The following is a 24,568-nucleotide window of genomic DNA, read 5'->3' as shown; positions in this document are numbered from 1 at the left end:
CATATTCAGAATCCAGATTATAAATACGAAAGCAAGAACCAGAATTCTAGTTCTAGGCTTGAATGTATATCCTAAATTATCTAAATTACTAAATTCTTAGATACCTAACTGTGATTCACATTATTTTCTTTTTTGACATCTGATCCTCATACCTGATACAAACTTGAAATGCAGAATCCAGAATTAAAATCGTAATTGAAATTATAATTTAAGAACTTAATTTGAACTTTAGATCCCAGGTTCAAGATTTAGATTCTGATTCATATTTGAATCTGAAATCAAATACTGCTTTGACATATCGAATCTGTAAACTTCATTTGACACAAATGTGGAATCAGTATCTATACGCTGGATATACTTTTACATTTTTAGAAGATTACATATTTCGAATATAGGCAACTTCAGATTTTATTCCGGATTTCATCTTCAGGATTAGAAACTAATGATAGCAAACTGTAGATATCAGAAAAGAAAAGTGAAGACGAAATTAAAAGTCCAGTTGCCGGATTACAAATGTCAGAATTCAAATTCAAATTCCAGATTAAAATATATGCTCATAACGATTTTCAATTCTGATCATTTCAACTCAGATTCAACATTCAGATTCCAAATCCAGATTACAGATCCCAAATTCCTCACTCAGATTCCAGATTAAACTTTGATTTTAGATTCTCGATTCCGAATTAATAAATAATTATCGAAAAAAAAATTGTTTTACAGTCCATATTAGGTTCGATATTTAACACCTAAATCTAATATATGAGTTTTGAATGCAGATTGCAGATCTAGAATCGTCCCTTGGATTCCCAGCTCAGTTTCCGGATTACAAATGCTAGATTAAAAATTAAAAATTCGAGACTCTGATTGCGGATACCATAGTTAAACTCCAGACATTGAATGACAATTTGAACTCTGAGTCTCAAGTATTATTTTGACATATTGAGTTTACTATTCTAGATTGCACATTTCCAAACAATTTCCAATTTCTAATTCCCGACTTATAATCCTGATTCTGATTTGAAATTCGGATAACAGATTCCAAATTCCGGTTCGTATTTTAATTTATTTTCCTATATTTTTCTACTTTCTATCTCAGATTCTTGATCTGAAACTACTTATTACGGAAAATTAATCTAAGAATTGAGTTAGTTTGGTATATTCGATCCAAATTCCAGGTACAGTTTTCAACTAGATAAAATTGCATCCAGATGCTATATGTCATGTCCCATAATCAGACTAGAGATCTATATCTCAAGAATTCCAGACTTCGGAGCTTTGCGACTACAGATAATGATTTTGAGATTAAGAATTCAGACTAAATCAAATCGGACGATTTAGTCGAGATTTTACACAAATTCCGGCTTTCGTTTTCGTTTTCGGTTTTCGTTTATCTGATTTCAAATCCTCCTAATTCCAGATCATAAAATAAATTTACTTTAATACTAAATACTATCACAATCCAGGATAGAAATTCAGACTCAAGATTTCCATATTCCAAAATATGTCAGATGTCTAAGATTTTTGGCACTTTTGTGAAATCGATGCAAAAAATTTGAATAATTTTTTTTCGTGAATATAACATACTATTTTTGTGCAGAATTTATTGGAGTCTTCAAAACTGTACCTTTCGATTTGCGATGCGATATCTATTCATTCAACAATTCATCATCAAAGACGAAGGAAAATTTTTTCATTCAAACAAAAATATATCTGTATTGAAAGGTTCTACAGGAACGGTATAGGAATCAAATGAAAGCTGGTTGATAAAGCCAATTGGATTTGCTATTGAATTAGTCTGTAAAAATTGTGTTAATCCACAAAATCTTTGAAAAAATGGAATTAAAGCGATTTTTTATTTCTTCCCGAAATTTTTGTCTACACACACCAATATAAACATTTGTTCGTAAAATACTTGATAAGCTTTAAAATGTACATTCCATCTTTATGCGTTCATTCTATGTACAAAAATTATATTTTTTTGTAATGAAAACAATCGGCAATTACTTTTCGGGCACCCCAATATGGTCCGGAAGATACATATTTAACATTCAGATTCCAGATTCTCAATTCTGAATCGGGTCGGGTCGAATTCCAATTTTAAAACTTATTAAGATTTTAGATTTTTAATTCAAAATAACAAATCACGAATAACATACTTCAGACAATTTTTTTTTCTGACAGCTCACGCTTGGTTTGTGATACGTGTTCGAGTGAAGGATGCTCAGACTGTTTGCCATTCCTCTATGAACAGACATACATCACAGCAACGTTTAAAAATCATTAGAAAATTCAAGCTATATGTAAAATGTGTTCCGCAAATGTAGACCATTTTTTAGTGAAAAAGCTCATTCGGTTGGATGGATAAGTCAACAAACGAATAACTTTTTTTTTGTATTCGGTGTGATGAGCAGCCACAAGCAATCCAACAGCTGCGTTCATTGGTTCATGTTTTCTTCAAAGAGGAAGATAGTCGCCTCGTTACTGAGAAGGGAGCATGCAACCAGTCGATGACTGTTGTGCTGAAAACGCAAGCATTGGTTTTGGTCGATGCATTTATAGATTAAACAAGACGACGCTACTTGCGCACGGTACGCAAGACAATTGTCCAATTGAGAAGCGAGTTCGACGGGCAACGAATTTCCCATTTTGGACTTGTTAATTGGCCGCCTAGATCATGTAATTTGACACCCCTAAACTACTTCCCATTTCATACATTTTTTTCAAACTTTCAATGAAAAACGAGCCATTTAGAAATAATTTTCCAGATACATGATTCGGAATCTTCCTTCTTCCTGTTGGGCAAACGTTTTCAACTCAACGACTCGAGGACAGGAAAGATTTCTTTCGATCAAGTACCTTCTGATCGCTTCTGGCAAACTCACACCAGCTGCTGGACGCAAGTCTCGCCACAATTGTTGCATGCATCCGCTCGTCGATGTGTCCCTGAATCCCTGCCCTTCAAACGCAACGTCATCCGGGCCCGTTTTGTGAAACGCATCTCGAAACCAAACTGGCACTTCCTCCCCCGCTGAAAACATCATCAACAACAACAACAACAACAAAATACAACCATCAGGATGATGGAGCTGTTTGCGGTGAACAGCTGCCTCTCGGGTTACAGCTTCCTTCGCAGTTTGCGGATACCCTGCTGGTTTATAATTAAATACGTGCCGCTCGCTTGCCGAGCGAAGATGTGGCGATGATGGATCAACAATCTTCCGGTTCGGAGGATTCGCGGTGGTGGGTGGCGGTGTCGGAGTTGTCGGAACAAAGATATCCCTATCCCGAGATCACTTTACGTGATTGCGGGATGCATCGCAAACAAGCCGCTCTGGCTACAATAATGTCCCGCTAGCTCTAGCTAGCGGGGACTATTCGCCGAGTTCCGGAAACATTGCAGAAATAGTAACTCATAATGGTTTTGCTTGCCAAACGGAGAACGCACATACGCATCATTCTCAAGAGGGGAAACGGATCATGTTTCTCCTGAACAAACATTGTGAATAGTATGCGTGCACAAGTTTTGCGGTATTGTTCTATCCTGTTTTGTGGCCTTTATTCGGCACCATCGATGGGCAGCACGTGGTGCTGCAAGATGCACAATATGTAAATGTTGTTAAATGCAGCATGATTCTGTCAGATGAAAAGTATAAAATTCCTCCTCACCATATTTTTACCGATTTCTTGGAAGTGGTAAATATATTGAATTTCTCTACTGAGGGTGGTAAGCTCTTTTTTGCGGAAATAGTTAGTTTGTCTCTAGGAAATAAGCTTGTCTTTTGTTATCAAAATATCAATAGATAGGCATTGTTGAAAACTCTGTACAAGGAATGTCATTTTTGAATAAAAATGCAATAACCCCCTAGCCTACGATAAGATTTCCAAAAGAGCAGACCAAATACAATGTACAGAAAATAGTTAAAATTTGTGACAATTCTTTTTGTAAATGACACGAGTGCTAATTGAGTAATGCCATCAAACCTACATCAAATAAACCATGCACTATGCACTGTTCATCATCAAGCCAAAAGCTGGTGATGAAAATATACAATTCTATTGGTCTTCAATAGAAAAGCTAAAAGCGGAAAGAACGCTGTTTTCATAAAAGCATGAAAAAGAAGGTTGCCTTTTTTATTTCCCCTTGAAGTTCGTTTTTTATGTAACGAAATTCCTAATACTCGAATGACTGAATTCCAATTGACTTGCGTGTTTTAACTATGTCAGTAACCATAGCTTCTACAAATTTTTTGCACTTTTGTCACGTTGAATAAATAATTTATTATGCTAGTGAGATACTCTTCACATTTTACGGTATTTTCGTAATGTGTAGTATGCAGTATGCAGATAAACTCCGGGTCATATTAGCCGAAAATCAACACGAGTCTCTTGCTTTTTTAATCTCTCTCTCTTTAATTTCATTATCGTATGATAAATTTTAAATTACGACTGCTTTTTGATGAGAGTGTATCCAAAATCATAGCATTTGTTTAAAAAAAACTCCTAACTCAAAAGTCGTGATTAAATTGGGATATCTAACTAAGTTGTTGGAAAGTCGATAAACTTTCCAGTGAAAATAACACATATGTGCTGACAATGCACTGGTAAATATATTTTGCGAAATCATTCCCACCGAAGAAAAGTAACATAAAAATAGAAACTACATGTAACTTAGGATAAAACTATAAAGAACGTTTTATCCTGGGATTAGTCATCCTCGGGATATCACGAACTTTGTATAATGTAAACAATGCTCGTAAAACGTCTTCTATCGTTTTACGAGCATTGTTTACATTATACAAAGTAATAGACATAGACTGCAGTAATTTAGAAATTATATATAAATTATATGAAAAAAATCACAAACACGATTATCATTATAGAGCAATTCAAAGCCAAATCAGCCGGCCGTTGACCCAACCCTTCACGATTTTCTTTTAAATTTGGTATTATGAAGCTATCTAAAATCACAGTTTTTGTTATCATAAGACTAACTTAAACTATCGCAGATTTTTTAAAAGGGCGTATTGAAAGTTTTCTATATTTCTTCAAAGAAAATCGTAACTAAAAATCCAATTATCTGATTAAAATATGATGTTTGACGAATTTGTAGGAAAATTAATGAACTATTTAGGAAAAATTATATTCCAATTGCATTGTCAAACAATCATACTCAAAAGTTGATTTTAATATCAAAAACTTTTGTATCTAAAAACATTCTCCCTTCGATACTTTTTTTTGTATATTTTTATTGGAAAACCCTTACAATTCAAAAAAAATTTTAACGTGCAGTGATACCGTCTCAAACATGCCAAAATGGAGATTTTTGAAAAATTTCTGAAATTAATTTTTTTTGTGAAATTGTAAACATTTAAGAACAGTAACATAAAAGATGAAATCTACAAGCGATTCTACATGAAAGACGTATAACGTTTCATCCAAGGACTAATGGTTCTCGAGATATAACCAAAAAAAAAATTCATATAATTAAGATCATGTTCGTGAAATATTCACCCTTCACCCGTAATCCAATCGGGCTTGAAATTAGCACGATGTTGCATTTTGTAACCCGAACGGGATTGACTTGAACATTCGAAAATTTATCCAAGATTCAAACCCAATCGAACATTGCCTTGACGCGAAACACAATTGACGAATTTCATGCCAACTCGTCTTAGCAGATAGCAGTGAAACGTTTTCAGTGTAAACACCTGGGTCCTTTAAGCAACTTTGCATACTTGAAAAATCCTTTTTTTTTAGTTTTTTAACAAAAAAAAAATAACCTCAAAACTATGATACCTACAAAATTCTGATCGGAGGATGAAATGTAGGAAATTGTTTGAATTTTCATGAAAAAAAATACCAATTTAAATAAAAAATCACCGAAAGAAAAAAAAAATTAAAAATTAAAATTAATTTTTTCAAAAATGTATTTTTTTAATTCTCAAAAAAATGTATATATGAATAGCCCAAACAATTTCAAACAAATCGTCGATGCATCGGAAGATGGGCACTTTTACAGGTGAAAAAGTTTTTCTAGCAACACCTTTTTCATGTTTTCTTTGAAAAAAAATACAACTAATCCGACAAATTTTACAAATTTACTTCACAAATCGCGATAATTTATACAAAAGACGTTACGAGTTAAAAATCAATAGTAGTCTTTCAAAGAAAACATGAAAAAGTTGTTGTCAGAAAATCTCAGAAACCAGTGACTTGCTGGAAATTGTAAGGGCTATTCATATTTAATTTTGCATTATTTAAAAAAAAAACATATTTTCGAGAAAAATGAATATTAATTTACTAAAATTTTTTTTCAATAATTTTTTTTTTCAAAAATTTGTTTGGTATTTTTAAATGAAAACCTGAATAATTTCCTACATTTCAATCTTTAACCAATATTTTGATTTAAGGTAGAAATTGTGTTTTTCTAAAAAAGTCGAAAAAACTCAAAATTTCCAAAAATTTCTCACACAAAATTTATCACAAAATTTTAGACACAGAATGAAATGTAGAAATTTTTTTATGTTTTCAAACATATCAAACAATATATATCAAACAAATTTTTGAAGAATAAATTCTTTGAAAAAAAATGTTTTGAAAATTAAATTTCTTTTTTTCTCGAAAACATATTCTTTTAAAATTCTTAAAAAAAGATTTGAATAGGCCATACAATTTCCAATAAATCATCCATACATCGGAAGATGGGCACTTTTACAGAGGAAAAGTTTTTCGAGCAACATTTTTTTCATGTTTTTCTTTGAAAAATTACTATTGATGTTTAATTCGTAACATTTTTATGTATACGAGCATACGGGCTTGGGCTCGAAGTATGATTAAAAAGAAAATGCCAAAAGTTGTTTAATATTTTTTATTTTACTGTCTAAAATTTTCAAAAGGATCGGTCTACTGGGCGAATTTCTACAGCGTTTTTTCCGTGATGCAATTTGATGTGACACACCCTTTAGAAAAAAAGTTGTTAGAAAAGTTGTTTATCCTGTAAAAGTTACCATCTCCCGATTTATGAACTACTTGTTGGAAATTGTAAGGGCGATTAATATATTTATAATCATATATAATCAAATTTAAATTTTAAAATAATTTTTCTTTCGGCGAAATTTAAAAAAAACGGTGTTTTGTTTCATCCTTTGATCAGAATTTTGTAGATTCTAGTTTTTGAGTTATATTTTTTTTGTAAAACATCAAGAAAAATTGTTTGGCCTTTTTGAAAAAGTAGTCTGATTGTTTTACAATACTTCAAGTATGCAAAGTTGCTTAAAAAGCCCATGTGTTTACACTGACAACGTTTCACTGCTATCTGAGATGGTGTTGCCAACTCCTAAGACGAGTTGGCATGAAATTCGTTAATTGTGTCTGATAGTTATTTTATATTTTGATAAAGTAGCGGAAATGGAAGGAATTTAAAAAAAATTGTTAGGGTGATGAATACGTTTTCAGAGTATTTCCATAACCCTAAGTAATAATTTTCATTCATATTTCAACAATTTAAAACTTCATTCGGGCATGTTTGGCAGTACCTATTAGCAAAATTACATCTCCAACGCACCCTAAAACGTCATTCCCAAACAAATAGTTCACAAATTATACTCAGCGGACTCGATTATATACAGTCTCAGATTTCTTTTCACTTTATATAATCGAATCCTGTGTATAATCGAGTCAAAAACAATTTTTTGTTAATTCGTATTTTATGTATACATTTTTCGTATATTGAAAATAAAAGAATAATTTAATTTTTGATTCATCCCCTTAAAGTCGGAAAACACCTTTCTCACATGAAAACAATATTTTTTTCCAGAATCCCTCAAAAAGGTATAGATGACCATATTTGATGAAAAATATCTTCTACGCATATGTAAGCATTTCAAGAATGCCAGAGTAATAGAACTTTTATTTTGTCTCGAACTCTGTTGCCTCAAATTGGCTCTACACTAAAAAGTACGCTGCGTAAGCCATTTCTGTTGCCTTCATTTGAAAGATGAGAAAATTTAGTACAGGATATAGTATTGGAACATCTAAGTTAGTGGATTTAGATAGTAAAAATTAAAAAGTTAGTAATTTTTAATGTGTGATTATTAATTTTATCACAAAAAATCATATTGAACTTGATTGTTTCTATGAATAAAATCAAAGTTCTGATACCACTCTACAATTTGTTATTTAACACCCAGCTTCTATCTTTCTTAATTTCGCTGCATTATCGATATAAACAATTCCAGGTGAAAATTCTAGCAAAATCTTCAAAAATCACGACTTCTACCCCACTGTGCATAGAATAGCCACTTAAATTCCACCTTAACGTTCAAAGGTTACATTTTTTTCTTGAAACAAGTCATATTTGAAATGTAAAAAAAATATTTTTTTCAAACTGTATATAATCGAATCACATATACACGAGTCTATATGTAATCGAGTCCGCCCTGTACTATTCGGCATCTCTCGTAGACCGGCAACAAAAATTCCGAAAACGATTGTGTTGGTGGTAACTACAACAATGCAAATAGCCTTCGTTTTTGGATAATTTCTTCTTCCAATTCGGCTTGCAATGTGTTGAACTGAACTGAACTGTGAATTCGTAAAAACTTAATGATCAATTTGAAAGACCCAAACCCCCAATAAGCTCAAATAAATATCTGATTGCACACAGGTTCTCCCCAAGCATACAAAAATCAGTTTATATATTTTACTTCATTATTGGGAAAACACTTTAGAACCCATCGTATGATATGCAACAAAATTAGACAGCCAAATTTATTTCATTCGACCTGCGGTGAAATCACAAGGGGAGTTGCTTACAATATAATTCTTTGCTTGTATCCAAATTATACTCCGCTGTTACTCTGGTTGCTTCTTTTGGTCGGACCCATTTGAGGAGCAAAAATTGGACCGAGACAAATATGACATTTGGACAATGCTTGACATTTCCCAATTATTCAATTGTTTATTTCAAGAAAAATAAAATGTTATTCATTGTGATAGATGTGTAAAAATATTCCCTATAAATTAATGTAAACATCTTTGCGATCCAGTAAGATCGATCGAGTTATAAGCGTTCGAAATCTTTCATTTTTTTCCTATGTTCAGTACCTTAATTTTCATTTCACCCCTATATCTTCCGGTTTGACGTAGTCCTACATCAAAAAATCTTTCGCTGTTTTTTGTTTGCTTTATTCAGTTTTGATGGAAAATGCAAGCCTGATCACTGAAATTGTGAATAATGTTTATCATTAGCGATACTCTGTTATGTTTTTCGAACACGCACCATAATTAATCTTTCTATTGTTTCTGCTCCCTCTTTCAGACAACGATCAAAATCTACACAGCATGCCTTCGCCAGGACATCGAGTATAAAACTCTTGGGATCTCCTATGATGCAACCAGTAAAAGTGTTGTGCAACAGTTGCTCAGAAGGTGTGTATTCAGCTTCGAAATGAAGAAGCGACAAGTGACTTAACGCTGTCCCTTTTACAATATTACAGATGCAAAATGCGTCATCGTGATCCGCGACTGTTTTACTTGACGATGGAAGTGACTGTACGACGACCAGGCGTGAAGTCCGTGCTGGAACTGGACGACGAGGCTCGACCAGCGTTGCTGCAAGCTTGTCACCCCAAGGGGGACTCCAGGTGGGTTTCGATTCCACACTTTTACTGTCGATCAGTTCAAAACACAAATAAACTTATGGTTCTATCCGTCTTTTTTTGCAGATTTTGTCTCCAACAAAAACCTGGCGGTCTGATCCGGGTGCACACGTCGGTGCTCCAGCCCAACTCGCAGTACAAGTCGCTACTCATCTCGGAGGACACCACCTCGGACGAGCTGTTGTCGCTGCTCCTGTCCTGCTACAATTCCGCCGAACCGGTGGAACAGTTCAGTCTGTACGAAGTCTGCCCTGGTCAGGAATACCAACGCAAACTACACCCGGACGATTTGCCGCTGAAAACACAACTCCAGCGGCAGCAGAAGAACGAGATCATGCACTTTCTGGTTCGACGTAACCCGAACTACCCGCGCCGTAGACAGATGCTAGCTCCCATCTCCGAATCGAAGCACTTCATCATCGGCCCTGGACTAAGCAACCACCACAGATTGTCGCTGCACTCGACGACCTTTCCGCTGACGGCCGTTACAACCCCAACGAACACATTCATCTCGGACATTGTCGATGGGGTTTCCTCTCTGAACATTCTCTCGGAAACATCCAAAGGATTGGCACTGCGAGACTCTTGTCCACTGTCAACCTCCTCACTACCCTCCAAATCCAAATGTCCAAACAACGAACGGGAAAGCCACACCACCAACAACAACAACAACAACGACGACACAAGCTGCTGTCTGCAGTGCAGATCCGATGGTCTGGAAGTGTGTGAACACTTTCAGCGAAGGGATCCTGCGGATGACACAACCTCCTCCTCCATCACAGTCACTCCTCCCGCGATCAAAGGAAAAAACGCGGACCGGTGCTCGCAAGCTCCACCCCGTCCTTCCAAGGCTTCCCTGCTGCCCTCGCTACTAACCGCCCCAAATGTACCCTCGTACAGTCCAGTCTACAACATCCGCGAGATCCGAACCGTGTGTCATTCTTTCTCCTCGCTCGGAATCGATAAAAAGCTGGCGGAAATCGATAACAGCAGCGGAGGAAGTAATTCAATCGTGAAGGAAGCCGTCAACACCGACCCCATCAAGGGTGTGGGTAACTTTATCTATATCTGAACAAAAAAAAAACCAACCGCCACTGACCGGTCCCCATTCCCTCGTTATCGGGGTTCACAAAGGGCAAATCAAAAGACAGAGAGAGAGACACCCTATTAATAATTGTATTTTGCTCCATCCTAGTCAACGTTATTAATATTATTATATTGATTTTATTTGATGTTTTTTTTTATTTACTTCTCTGCTGCTATAAATGTATATTGTTTCATCTCGAGAGCGATCAAAGAACGAAAAACTGTCCCAGGTGGCATCGAACTCAAGCTGTAAAAATGAAATGAAGACGTAATTCAAGCCAAAACTGAAAACTCCTCAAAAATGAGATGAAACCGATGAAAGTTTGTTCATCCAATCAATGTATTTAATAGAGATAGGGAATATCCAATCACATCCGAATCTGTACAGTAATTTAAACACTAAGTGGCACCAGCATTATCGATACGCAGTTTTGTAATGTTTGTTTTTCGGAAAAAAGCGCTACATGCCAAAGAAACGATTAGATGTTAAGATTTCTTCCGAGTGTGTATTTTTTTTATAAAACTAAATCAACGAAATCAACGAAATCAATAGAACCAAATAGACGCACAACTTGCGCTTTCATCATCGAATCAAGTCAACCCCACACACACACACACACACGCAAATCCATTGATAAACGAAGTTATTATAACCCCCACACTTGAATGGCGAAGTTTCGCAGCATATGAGGCACCACTACATTATAACCCCAATCAACGATACGATACCCCGGATGAACCGCAGGTACCCATTTTCGATAGAAGGCCCCCGTTCTTAGCCGTTAAGTGTATGTTATTGTAATGTTATGGTCCGTGGTGTTTGGAGGAGTAGAATTCCAAGCAATAAACGAGGAGACCCCCCTAAAAAAGGGTCACCGAGAGCGATAATTGACAAACATGCGTGTCCCCGTTGTTTTGCTGCTCACGTAAATATCCGAAAATTACCGTGTGAGAGTCCTTTTCGTTTCGCTTGCCATCGTGAACTTGTGGGGATGCTGTTGACTTCTGGCGTTATCCTTTGCTCGTGGATGTCGAGAAAGAAGAAGGTGGACTAATGAGCTAAAGAGGGTTAATTTGAATCTTCCAGGTAGTGGGGTTCGGTATCCGAAAGGATAATGTGACACTGTTGGTGTTGATTGTATGATTCGAGGGTTATGGGTTAAAGCACGTCCGGTGAGAGCAAAGCTCTTTGTCTTCAAGTGTTATGCAAACATGTTTAGCAAATCGGGTGACTATTGTCGGATGGTTTTTTTCCAATTCAGTTAGTATAATATGATGATAAACATAACACCAATGCAATCGGCCATAAAGTGCCTATCTAATTTTCCCAAAATTTTGATCAATCAGGATTTGAAAATGTCCTGATAATTTTTTTTTCTAATTCATTGAAAATATCCTGATCAGTATTTTAGAATATCAACAAATACTCACGAGTAACGATTTGGACCACCCCATTATCTCAAAAAGTACGGCTCAACTTGGATTTTTTATAATGTCATCTTCTTTCATTAATGAACCTTATGTAACTAACGTAAAAAAACTTCGATAAAATTCGACAGGTGGAAGGAAATGGTTTCACGAACACAGCAAGCACTTTGATTGCCAAAAAATATGAATTTTCCGATCGAGGTTTTAAGGTTTTTCCCGCTGATTGAACAAACTTTACGTGTATTGTGCAGTAAAGTTCTGTTCGCCTACAGAAGAGGAACAATTTGATGCAGCGAAACTGTAAATTTGATAACAATAAATGAAATTAATTGCATTTTATGTTTTGCATGTTGTGTGGGGTAACATGGACACGTTTTTGTGGGGTGAATTGGTCCTACAGATTTGAGGTTTTTCTTTGGTCTAATTGATTCCAGATGCCACTGAATTACAAAAAGAGGATGGGCAGACAACGTTGGAAGAAGGAGGAGCTTGAAAGAGCAACGCAGGTCATTAAGAACGGATTTTCTTTGACCAAGCATCGAAACTGTTTGAAAATGCTCGAACAACAGTGAAAAAATCCATGCAGAATTCGAGATGGTTTCAATCCAATTTTTCTGGTCTGGAATATGGCCAAGACACCTGGTATCGATCCCAGAACACTGTTACTGATTGTAACACTATTCCAGAAGCCTTTACATAAACATAAGTATGTTTTTTTCGATGAAACACACACTGGTCCAAATCACCCCGCATCAAATTTTAATGTCCAAAAATCATCTCTTTTATTTTATGACATATTTGGTAGTTTAAAGCTTGATATAATAATGAAACATTATTGATTGAGAGAAAACAAGTGTAGCTTAGTATACAATGTGACATTTTTTATTTAGACCGTATTTGCTTAGGTGGTCCAAATTCGAGTACACACGAGCACTCGCAGCTTGCATATATTTGCAAAGCGGATTCCCACAGGTACATTGATGTTGATGTCTATGTTGGGGAAACCGTGAATCGGGCCAATCAAAACATAGCGGTTAGGGCGTTTAGAGAACCCTTGAAATTTTACAGTTATCTGATGGAAAAAACATTTTATTAATTATGATAGACGCGTAGAAAAATTTCCTATCAATTGATACAATCTTTGATACATCTTTCCGATCTTTTAACCGTTTGAAAACGGGGGAGCGCAATAGCGCTTCTCTTGTTGTATACCGAAAGTGCGGGGAGCGCGATAGCGCTCGTCTTGTTTTATGTTAGCATTTTCGAATTGGCATCTTTTAGCGTAGAATTTCGTCTTTCGGGAACATTTGTAAAAGAGGACTTCACGCGCTTTGTCCAGCAAACCAAACTTTTGTGACCAAAACAGTTATCTACGATCATTGGATGTTAGATTGAAATATATCCGCACTCAAAGGGTTAAGAAATGTTCGAGTTATAAGCATTCGAAATCTTTCATTTTTTCCTGCATGTTCTGTGTTTAGGTTTTCATTTCACTCCGGTTAGACGTAGTCCCACGCTAAATCGATTATATTAAAAGATAGAAAAAAGCATTGTTCTACAAAGATTTTTCAAATAACTAGGGCTACAACATTGTCGAACTATGTTTATCTCTATCTATAAAGATAAGAAAGTTAGATTTTTTATTTCATCGACAATTTTCGTCACCTTATTTTTGATAATATAAAATGAGAGCTCTATCATATGTAACAACTTTGTCGAAGACAGTTTTTGTCTAAAGAACAAATATCTTCCACAAAGTTGTTTTTGGCGCTTTCTATCTAAGGGTAACCATGAAAAAACGGATATATAAAGGAGTATAAAAATACTCTTTATACTCTTATATTTCGAATTCTACATCAAAATTGTCTGCGTACGACTTCTAGAGCTTATCAATACCAACATTTTGCGATGCTGAACTTGTCAAAATCTCAATCCTACTCAAAGTTATTGATGTTTTTTTACCCGAAAACTCATGATTTCAATTTATTTACTCACACTCAAAAAATAACATAGTTTCGAAAATAACATACTATATAGAGTTAAATTTGTTCTTTCAAATTCCGTCAATAAACATTTTTTTATGTTTGCCCCAGAAAGAATGACAATCAATTGAAAAGAGCGTATTTTTTGGAAAGAAATATGAATAACTTCGAGTGAAGTTGAGATATTGACAAGTTCTGCATCGCAAAATGTTTGTATTAGTAAGTTCTAAAAGTCTTCCGAAGACAGTTTGTATGTAAAATTTGAAATATGAAAGTTAGAGCAAAAAAAAAGGTTTTATTCATGGTGACCCTATCGTAACTTAGAAAAAAGACGCTATATCGGTTATTTCAAGAGATATAAGAAAACTTTGTTCTACAAAGATGTCTCAAATGACTGTGACTATAACATTTTCGAACTATGTTTACATCTATCCATAAATATAAGAAAGTTAGATTTTTTATTTCATCGACAGTTTTTGTCACCCTATTTTTGATAACATAAAAATGAGCGCACTATCATATGTAACAACTTTGTCGAAGACATTTTTTGAATTATTGCACGCAATTTTGTGTTACATACAACATTTATGGAACGGAGTTGGAAGAAAGAATGCATAATACATGATTTACCTTCGCATCCGCTTGCAAAACATACCTCTTTTATTTGTTAAATTGCTCACTTGTTTTATTATTTCCACTGTTGATGTCTCAGGCGAAAAAATGCTGGATAACTTTGCCGTCTAATGGTATATATTATAACATATATCGTAAGAACGATTCTGCATAATATGCATTTGAAAACATTTTTCGTAGAATGACCCCCTATATAGATATTAAAGACGTAGTCCTACGTCAAAAATCCGTATCTTTCCGGATAAATCTGTACGTGTAGCAACCAGGGCTAGTTATTTTCGAAGCTAATAAATGTGATTGAATTTTATTCATACAACTCTCACTTCCACTACAGTCATTTTCGGTGGATTAATTTCAGTGTATCGGGGTGAAGTGGAAACGAAATATTCTCTACGCATACAGTAACATTGATTCTTTTGTTTCGTTCCTTTCCTCTTTCGTTCTCTTACAAGTATAAAAGCAGAAGCTTTCACTGACGATTAAAACTGCTTGAACGGGTTATATTTATTTTCATTTCGCATGTTAGAGGATGCTTGCTGCTTTCAAACGTAAGTTTTATTTTACCAAAATGGATCGTCGCGGACCGTGTTCAAAATTATTCAATCACTTGTAAATAACATGTTTCTCTGTTATTTGGAATACATGATTGTTACAGAAAATGTAATAAAATGAAAGACGGCACAGATCGGACTATTCCTTTCTCGAGTTTTTCACCCTCTCTAAGGGTGAAAAGAATAGTCCGATTTGAGCTGTCTTCATTTTATTATATTTCCTGTATCAAACATGTATTCCATGTTACGAAGAAGCATGTTATTTGCAAGTACGCTGGATTCTTTTTTATGCGTTTTTTGCGTGATATTTTTTACGCTATTCGCTCAAAATTACGCAATTTTTTTATGCGATTTGCTTGAAATTACGCGATTTTTTTACACGATTTGCTCGAAATTACGCGATTTTCGACTAGGTCTGTGCTTTCAGCGTGCCCACGCAGAATTGGGAGCGCACGCACAAACGCATACACAACGCCGGAAGCACGCGCACGCACATACCATTGGGTGCACAAACACGCACACACACGCGCAAACATGCACAAACATGTGCACAAAAACGCGAGCGCACACAAACATACAAATGGACGCACAGGTGCGCACAAACGCGCACAAACGTGCACATGCACAGACGCACACACGGAAAGAATCAAGCACACACGTTCACACACGCACACAAATACGCACAAATACGTGCACACGTACGCACACATGCCCATGCACAAAAAAACGCGCACACCTGCACACAAGCAAGAAAAAAACACGCGCAAACGCACGTACACACGCGCACACAAACACGCACAAATGCGCGCAAACACGCCTACACATGCCCGCGCATAAAAAAAGCGCACACCTGCATGCAAGCAAAAAAAAACAGGCCCAAACGCACGCGCACACACGCACACGAACACCCAAAAAACGCGCGAACATACACAAACACCCATACAAATACACGTGCACAAACACAAACATCGGGCTGTCGAATACTCGGCTATCCGGACTCGAAGCTGACCGGTATCCAGTATCCGACCAAACTACTATCCGTTTCATCACTAATTTCACACTGACAACTAGCGCCGGTAAATAATTACTCCTGCAGGCATACTACACAACCCTCACTGCACCGTTATCATTAGTTTCAGTGAATAAGTTTCGAATGCAACAAGGAAACATTCATTTCTATACAAACTGCCAGAATACATGGATGCTTCAAATTAATTTCCAAGTGACGATTTCTAACGTCGCTTTTGTTTGCAGAATGAAAGGAATCAACGTGAAATGAAAGGAACATGTACGAAAGAGACGAGATATTTTTCTTATTGTGCGTGAAAAGAGAATCGATATATTTTTAGCCTGCATGGTTCTGGTTCTGTTCTGAGAAGCGATAGACACATTATTGAGTGACGATGTGCTAATTGAAGTGAAATTGTCAGGCCCTGGTAGCAACACTGCTCATCACATTTAAAGTTGCAATCGGGTAAAGGTAGCTAATCGAAGCGGCCACTGAAATTGAATTGAGGATCTGTTATTCGAGGGTTACTAGATATATTCCAATGGAATGGTAAAAAATTAGGATTTGCTTTCTTAAAAAAAGTATCATTAACGAATTTTATGCCAATTCGTCTTATGAGTTGGCAGCACCTTAAGAGTTGGCAGCACCTTAAGAGTTGGCAGTGAAATGATATGGGTGTAAAGACGTTGGTCATTTAAGCAACTTTGCATACTTGATAATTGCAAAATGTTTAAAACATTGCACTGAAAATATATAATTTTAAAAGTTGAAATTCAATTTTTCTCAAAATCGTATTTTTTAAATTTAAAAAAAATACAAATAGCTCTTACAGTTTCCAACATGTTACCCGAACATCGGAAGATGGGTACAACAATAGTTTTTTCATGTTTTCATTGAAAATATTACAACTGATTGTATCAGAAGTACAAAATCCTACGCGACTCTCAGAGAAACGATTCGTAACATTCGTTTTCATGCATTTTCACCAAGATAAAAATATGTACTTAAAATATTCTGATACCTGAAAGTTGTAGCTTCAAAATGATGCGCATTCCACCGATATGCGTTGATTTCACGAAGTTACAGCATGTCAAAGATCACCTCAAATTTCCGACTTCGCACTCTTTTCCTCTAATTTTTTGTCGAGTGTATTCTTTTTTCAAAGAAACGTTGTTCTAAAAATTGATATGTTATTAATGAAAACATCAATAATTTCCTACATTTTATTTCTAACCAACATTTTGTAGATATTATAGTTTTTGAGTTGAGATTTCTCGAAAAAAAAATTGTGAAAAAAAACTCCAAATTAAAAAAAATCCATCAATCCAATTCAATCCAATCCAATCCAAGACTTTAGGACCTACAGTTTTCGTTAAAGAATATCAATTTTTTTTTAATTTCATTGTTTTCTCGATAGCTGGCTTTGGTGATCAATATCTCGCCTAATATCGTCCATACAATTTCTAGTTTAGGCTCGTTGTAAAGGTGTCAATTTGTGAATGTCAATTTCATTCAGTTATGAGTTACAGGGTGTTAACAATGGAGATCAACAAAGTGAAAATTCGGTACATTTTACTTTTTTTTATAAAGCCGAAAATGCAAGCTAGGCCGCTGAAATTGTGACTGGTGTTAATAGTGCCGATAAGGGGGTCTCCGTAGCCACATTGGTTGCGCGTTCGCTTAGTAAGCGATCGATCGTGAGTTCAAAACTCAGGACCCTCATTGACCTGACCATCTTTGTGTTGTTACAGAATAGCTACGTCCACGCAACAATCATCAGCGATGGAGATCGATCCACGGTCGAAATAAGATCGATTCATCCATACAACTGCTCTGCTCTGCAAGACACATCGGGCTGCTGTTCTATAAATAATGTTCAATCAACTGTCTCCGCTGTCCGGTGGTCTAACTGGATAATGGAAGAACAGAAAGAAAACTCTTACGCCTAAATGGCTACTGTGTGAATGTACCATATGTAATGGTATAGAAGGAATACTGGCGAATGGCAACTGATTTTTAGATGATTTTTGGACATTAAAATTTGATGCGGGGTGTTTTGGTCCAGTGTGTGTTTCATCGAAAAAAAAGTAGATGGGTCTGAGCCTAGGGGAACGGACGGGATCTTGACATAGATCCGTGATTGTGTGTAGTTATTGCAATTAAATTGAGTTTTTTCATTGTTCAAAATTTGTAGGTTTTTTTTTCTTTCGCTACATCGAATGGAAACCCTGAAAAAAAACCGTTTCCTGTATGAACTTGTATCCTTTACCGGATTAGATGAGATAACGTGGTAGAATTCGGAATCACATTCTGTTCAAAAATGTACACAAAAATACCATTAAAGTCATTACTATCCTTTTCTTCGGTTTATTCAATTATGCAGAAGAAGACAAAGAGTCATCATGTATACATAAATATAAGCCTAAGTCAAATAAATCTATGACTACAGAATTATGTTATAGATAAAAATAGCATAGCCCGGTGGAAGACATATATGGGGAGCATAATATTAAGATCGCGACTACCCAAGCTATCATAATATGATACGCGTAAGTAGACTCTTTCGATCTTCATTAATTGCTTCATGCTCGATGTTATGATAAATTGTTAGTAGCAAGACCTACAAGATAAAAACGTGAATTGAGCTCGAACTGATTGGGCACCATACAATACAATAACTGATAAATGCCTATTATTGGTAAATGGAGAAGAACTCATTATACACATCAACTTACATTGTGAGCTAACGCCCGAATATAGGCAGAACGACTGCTCGTTGCGTCCGGGAGGAAAGCGAGTGGTTAGTGCGATCGAAAGAAAATATACCCATTTTAATCGTCAAATTGTTAAATATTTTTGCTATATTCATTGTTCATGTTTTAAGCAAAAAAATTGCTGGATAAATTTCCTGTCTAATGTTGCAATAACGATTTTGAGTAATATGCGTTTGAAAACTCTTAATGAATCGTTACTATTTTCGTAGAGTGACCCCCTATATAGAAATCAAAGCCATAGTCCTATGTCAAAACATACTTATGCCTATGCAAAGTATTTTGGGATAATGCTACAATCAGTAACAGTGTTCTGGGATCGATACCAGGTGTCTTCCAGGCCAAAAAAATTGGATTGAAGCCATCTCGAATTCTGCATGGATCTTTTCACTGTTGTTCAAGCATTTTAAAACACTTTCGATGCTTGGTCAAAGAAAATCCGTTCTTGATGGCCTGCGTTGCTCTTTCGAGCTCCTCTTTCTTCCATCGTTGTTTGCCCATCCTTTTTTGTAATTCAGCGGCATCTGGAATCAATTAGACCAAAGAAATCCTCAAACCTGTAGAACCAATTCACCCCACATAACATGCAAAAATTAAAATGCAATTAATTTCATTTATTGTTATCAAAGTTACAGTTTTGCTGCCTCAAATTGTTCCTCTTCTGTAGGCGAACAGAACTTTACTACACAATACACGAATAGTTTGTTTAATCAGCGGGAAAAATCTTAAAACCACGATCGAAAAACTCTAATTTTTTGACAATCAAAGTGCTTGTTGTGTTCATGCTACCTTCCTTTCCTTCCACCTGTCGAATTTTACCAAAGTTTTTTGACGTAAATTACATACGGTTCAATAATAAAAGAAAATGATATTATAAAAAATCAAAGTTAAGCCATTCTTTTTGAGATAAAGGGGTGGTCCAAATCACCCGGTGTTACCCTACCGGTGGATTGATAACAGTTGATAATTTAAATTGTTCACTTTCAAATATGCTCATGAAGGCAAATCATTTATCCACTTTTTACTATCTTAATTTCTGTACCACAATAAATTCTTATGGTATTGAAAAATATATAGGGGAAAGTCGGGAAAGACGGACACCCCCGTATAATTGACAAATTACGTTTTTATTTGAAATTTTAATTTTGTACAAACTTGCAATACAGTGTATCAATACCTTTGACACTTACTGTGTACATCCAGTTGGCTTTCTGTTAAAATTATAAATAAAAACAAAAAAATAATCTACGATTTAAATTTTCGTCTGCAGAAAATAAGGCCCTCATTGTTATCGAGTAATTCTTTGGGGTATTTTTCGTTACGTGAATTTAGCTTCTGTTCCAGTTTATTGAATCAGTGATGGAGTTTTCTCATTTTTACTCCAAAAATATTGACGAAAATAAAATACCAATGAAGTCGGGTACGACGGACACTCCACCGACAAAGAACAAACATTTTGTTTTGAAAACAATTTGGTTATCTTTTCCTTCTCTTAATCACAGATGCCCACTAACTATGTTTGCAAGTGCAACCACATATTATGGACGAATCAGTTTTTAAAACGTAATTCAAATTTGTCATTCCGAATGCCGGAACTTAAAGAGTTCATGAACTTGAATTTAAAGTTACTGTCGCTCTTTCCCGCCAAGTGTCCGCCTTTCCCGACTTAATCTAATTTTTTCAAAAATGCCGGACACATTCATTTTTCTAAATTTCTGCCTCAAAGACAAAGTGTATTATAAGAAGAGACCTAGACTATCAATTTGTGGTGAGATAGCTATATATTTATTGTGATAAAGGGTGTGTCACATCAAATTGCATTACGGAAAAAACGCTGTAGAAATTTAATTTTTAGGAATTATATCTTCAGCTTTCGCTTATAATCAGATAAGAGTGTATAGATCACGTTGACCATGCTTCACTGTCAATTTTTCGTAAATTTGGAAAAATGTCGTCGAACGAAACAGAGCGTCGTGAATTAATCCTGTGCACTCATTTCGAGAATCCGGAGTTGTCACATCGGGACATCGGTAAGATGCTGGGAATCGTCCAATCCACGGTCAGCAGAGTACTAAAACGATACTTCGAGAACCTAACCATCGACCGGAAGGTGAAGAACGGCAAAAATGGATGCTCCGTCAGTGAAAAAGATCACAAGCGCGTAGTTAAGCAATTTAGACGTGATCCGAGAAGTTCGGTCCGGGATGTCGCCAATAAGCTGAATTTGTCAAATTCATTCGTCCAGCGGACCAAGCAGCGGGAGGGCCTGCGTACATACAAGGTTTTCATAAGGCTCCTAACCGCGACGAAAGGCAAAACATGGTGGGGAAGACGCGAGCCCGGAAGCTGTACACCGAAATGCTGACGAAGCCGCATTGCCTGGTAATGGACGATGAAACCTACGACAAAGCGGACTTTCGTCAGCTGCCAGGCCTGTTGTTCTTCTCCGCAGAGGACAAATTCAGCGTTCCGGAGGAGATTTGCAAGCAGAAACTATCCAAGTTTGCCAAAAAGTACATGGTGTGGCAAGCGATCTGCTCTTGCGGAAAGCGGAGCGCCCTCTTCGTGATGACCGGCACGGTAAACGGGCAGGTTTACCTTAAGGAGTGCCTACAGAAGCGCTTACTACCACTATTGAAGCAGCACGAGGGCCCGACCATCTTCTGGTCGGATCTCGCTTCGTGCCACTATTCAAAGGACGTGTTGGAGTGGTACGAAGCCAACGGGGTCACCTTCGTGCCAAAGGAAATGAACCCGCCCAACGCGCCGGAGCTTCGCCCAATAGAGAAATATTGGGCGATTATGAAGCAGGCCCTCCGAAAGAACCCAAAAGTTGTCAAATCGGAGGCGGACTTCAAGAGAAAATGGATTTCTGTTCAAAAAAAACTACAACCTGACGTTGTACAGAACCTTATGGACGGGGTAAAGAGGAAGGTGCGAGCATACGGGCTTGGGCTCGAAGTATGAATAAAAAGAAAATGCCAAAAGTTGTTTAATAGTTTTTATTTTACTGTCTAAAATTTTCAAAAGGATCGGTCTACTGGGCGAATTTCTACAGTGTTTTTTCCGTGATGCAATTTGATGTGACACACCCTTTATTAATGAAAAAAAAACAACTTTTACTTAGGGTGTCCGTTTTTACCGCCCTTTCCCTAATCCTGCTAGCCCAAGAGGTTATTCAGTTAGTGAATGAGATGTTTTTTTTCAAAATTTTCCATTCATCTCACCCGGACTAATTTTACCTGTAATCAATGAACTCATTAGACAACAGACATTAGAATAACCACTGCGTAAAGTAAGTTTCATTTTCGTCTGCACGTGCGTCGTTCCTTCGTGCAATAAACATTTAGGATGATGTTGCCATTTTATGGGCGTCGTTCGTAACAATTTCACGTCATAATAAAACCATTATTGCGTCGCCATAAGCTGTTAGGTATATACAATTCTCTTCAAATTTTGAGTGTTTTTTTATACGAAAAAGATGTACAATTTTTCTTGCATCAGTTATAAATCCCGTTTCAGTTTTTTTTCTGATCTTCGTTTAGTTCGTGTAACGAACGAAGAATCAAACCATGTGACATTTCGAAGCACGCGTCCAGGCGATGATTTCGGGTCAAAAATTAACTTGACGAAAGATTAAAAATAATAATAAAGAACAGATAATTATTTTTCGCGCCATTTAGAAACTCATCGTTTTCTATCTCTTTTTTATACACCCAAACCATATCTCTCGAACCCAGAAGGCAACCTTGTCTCCCCAAAGTGGTTTCGCGTTTATGGGCCGCCACATGAAATATTGCGATAATTTATGGCCGCAAGAACAAATAGAAAAAACAAAAATACGCTCGAATTTACTTATGATTTATTCCACAATTTCCCCTGCGTTCCGGTCCACTTGGATGCAAATCATAGATTTCAGCCGCCCTCGGTTCTTGGTCGCCCTATTCCAGCAGCTTTTGAAACGGTTCCATCAGGCGGAGTAGCGTACCAAATGGAAACTGCCGATCTGTGTCTCCTCCCAGACGATCCAGAAGGCCTCTCAATGCGTCGTGATAATGCTGCAGCAAACTGTCCATGTGATTTTTCCGAAACTCTGAGCTGGCGCAAATAAAAAAGAAATAGCCAATATCCAGCAGTGGAGTTGCGAGGCGGAACGATTGCCAGTCAGTGAGGATGACACTGGTGGCCACGTGGTCCTGGTTGGAAGGATGGGTACTTTAGTATTTCAGTTGACAGATTTTGTGGGTGAAAAATTGTTTCGCTCCGACTCACCTCACTATGCCTGTAGATATGATTATTGATCCAGCAATCCCCATGACTTATGATGCGGTACAGCTCCATCTCCTGCGCATGTCCGCTAGCTGCCAGCAGCTGAAATACATCCTCTTTCACTCGCGCTATCTTTTCCTGGTCAGACGCAAACCTGGTCTTCATCGTGACCAGTGCGCGATCAAACGATTCCTTCATCAGTGTCATCAGCCTGGTCTCTTCACCAAGTTTATCCAGCAAGTTAAATTTCTCAAACACATTCGGTAGCTGTTCTTTCATGGCAAAAGAAACCGCATGCAGTCGGCCCAATGTGGCCATCAATATTTTCGCATGCTCAATATCCAACGGTTGCAGTTTATCCCAATCCCACCGTTCATAGCTTTCGTCGTACTCCAAAACAATGACAGCCTCGATTTCGTCTTCCTTATCAATTTCACAATGTGCGTAATAGCACTTCGGTACCCCGCAGAACCCCCCTTCCAACTCCTCACGGATTCCTCTTTCTTGCTGGAACTTCACAAACGCAGGTAGAATCTCGCGGTAGAAGAACACCTCGCGCTCGAATAACACCAACGATCGCGAATCATTGCTCGGGGGAACTTTGCACCAAAGCACCAACTCTCGCTCATCTTCGCTGACAATGGCTCTGAATACGAAACTGATGAACCCATCGCACTCGAGGCGGGTTTCCTCGTCGAAATCCACCGAAAATAGGTCCTTCGTGAAGCCCTGGTCTACGGCAATCTTTCGGACCGAGTCGTACAGGAAATCATTGAACAGGGGAACGAGTTTCCGGCCGTCAGGTGTCATCTCGAGACGCTATGTATACTGGTGAATCACAACTGTGTTGTCGATTTGTTGGGTAAAGATGAAGTGCAAGTGGTGCGCACACTACAACTCAGCGGGTTCCAGCCGTCTTTCACTCAGACAACTTAGTCTACAACTGGGGTTGATAGTGAAGAAAATGAATTGACATGTACTCTCGGATCAGTGCCGGACAGTGCGTTCAAAAGCAAATACTCATGAGATGAAGATGCTTCGTCGTAACGACAATTCGAACATCCCTCGCGCAAACCATTCAACCGTGTTTGTGATTTCAGTGGCTATCAAGAATGAATGTGAACAGAGCGGAGAAAACCAGTTTCAATATTGTCTCCCTGGGAATGTTATTCTTACGCAG

General features: G+C 36.9%; 2 protein-coding genes across 2 annotated transcripts in view; one reads left to right on the top strand and one right to left on the bottom strand.

The window, feature by feature from the left end:
• LOC129778994 (uncharacterized) overlaps nt 1–11,641 on the top strand; it is an 86,319-nt gene extending 74,678 nt beyond the window's left edge. Inside the window, exons 3-5 of the mRNA XM_055786223.1 lie at nt 9,320–9,429; nt 9,498–9,644; nt 9,726–11,641. Coding sequence (XP_055642198.1) covers nt 9,320–9,429; nt 9,498–9,644; nt 9,726–10,731 — 1,263 coding nt within the window. The 3' untranslated portion in view covers nt 10,732–11,641. The remainder of the gene's footprint in view (nt 1–9,319; nt 9,430–9,497; nt 9,645–9,725) is intronic.
• Nucleotides 11,642–22,131: 10,490 nt separating this feature from the next.
• Nucleotides 22,132–24,308, bottom strand: LOC129776772 (uncharacterized). Its single transcript, XM_055782609.1, has 2 exons — nt 23,392–24,308; nt 22,132–23,315 (listed from the first exon to the last, which is right to left on the bottom strand). Exons 1-2 carry the CDS (start codon nt 24,196–24,198, stop codon nt 23,061–23,063), a joined length of 1,062 nt encoding a protein of 353 aa, XP_055638584.1. The 5' UTR covers nt 24,199–24,308; the 3' UTR covers nt 22,132–23,060.
• Between the last annotated feature and the right edge of the window lie 260 nt (nt 24,309–24,568).

The sequence above is a fragment of the Toxorhynchites rutilus genome, chromosome 3 (assembly GCF_029784135.1).
Source record: "Toxorhynchites rutilus septentrionalis strain SRP chromosome 3, ASM2978413v1, whole genome shotgun sequence".
Classification (NCBI taxonomy): domain Eukaryota; kingdom Metazoa; phylum Arthropoda; class Insecta; order Diptera; family Culicidae; genus Toxorhynchites; species Toxorhynchites rutilus.
The sequence above is the reverse complement of the archived record's forward strand: the minus strand, read 5'-3'. Positions and strand labels throughout refer to the sequence as shown.

Coding starts and splice junctions, on each gene's coding strand:
- LOC129776772 (XM_055782609.1), bottom strand. CDS start 24,198: ATGACACCTGACGGCCGGAAACTCGTTCCCCTGTTCAATGATTTCCTG. Junction 23,316..23,391: donor ATATCTACAGGCATAGTGAG/GTGAGTCGGAGC, acceptor CCTTCCAACCAG/GACCACGTGGCCACCAGTGT.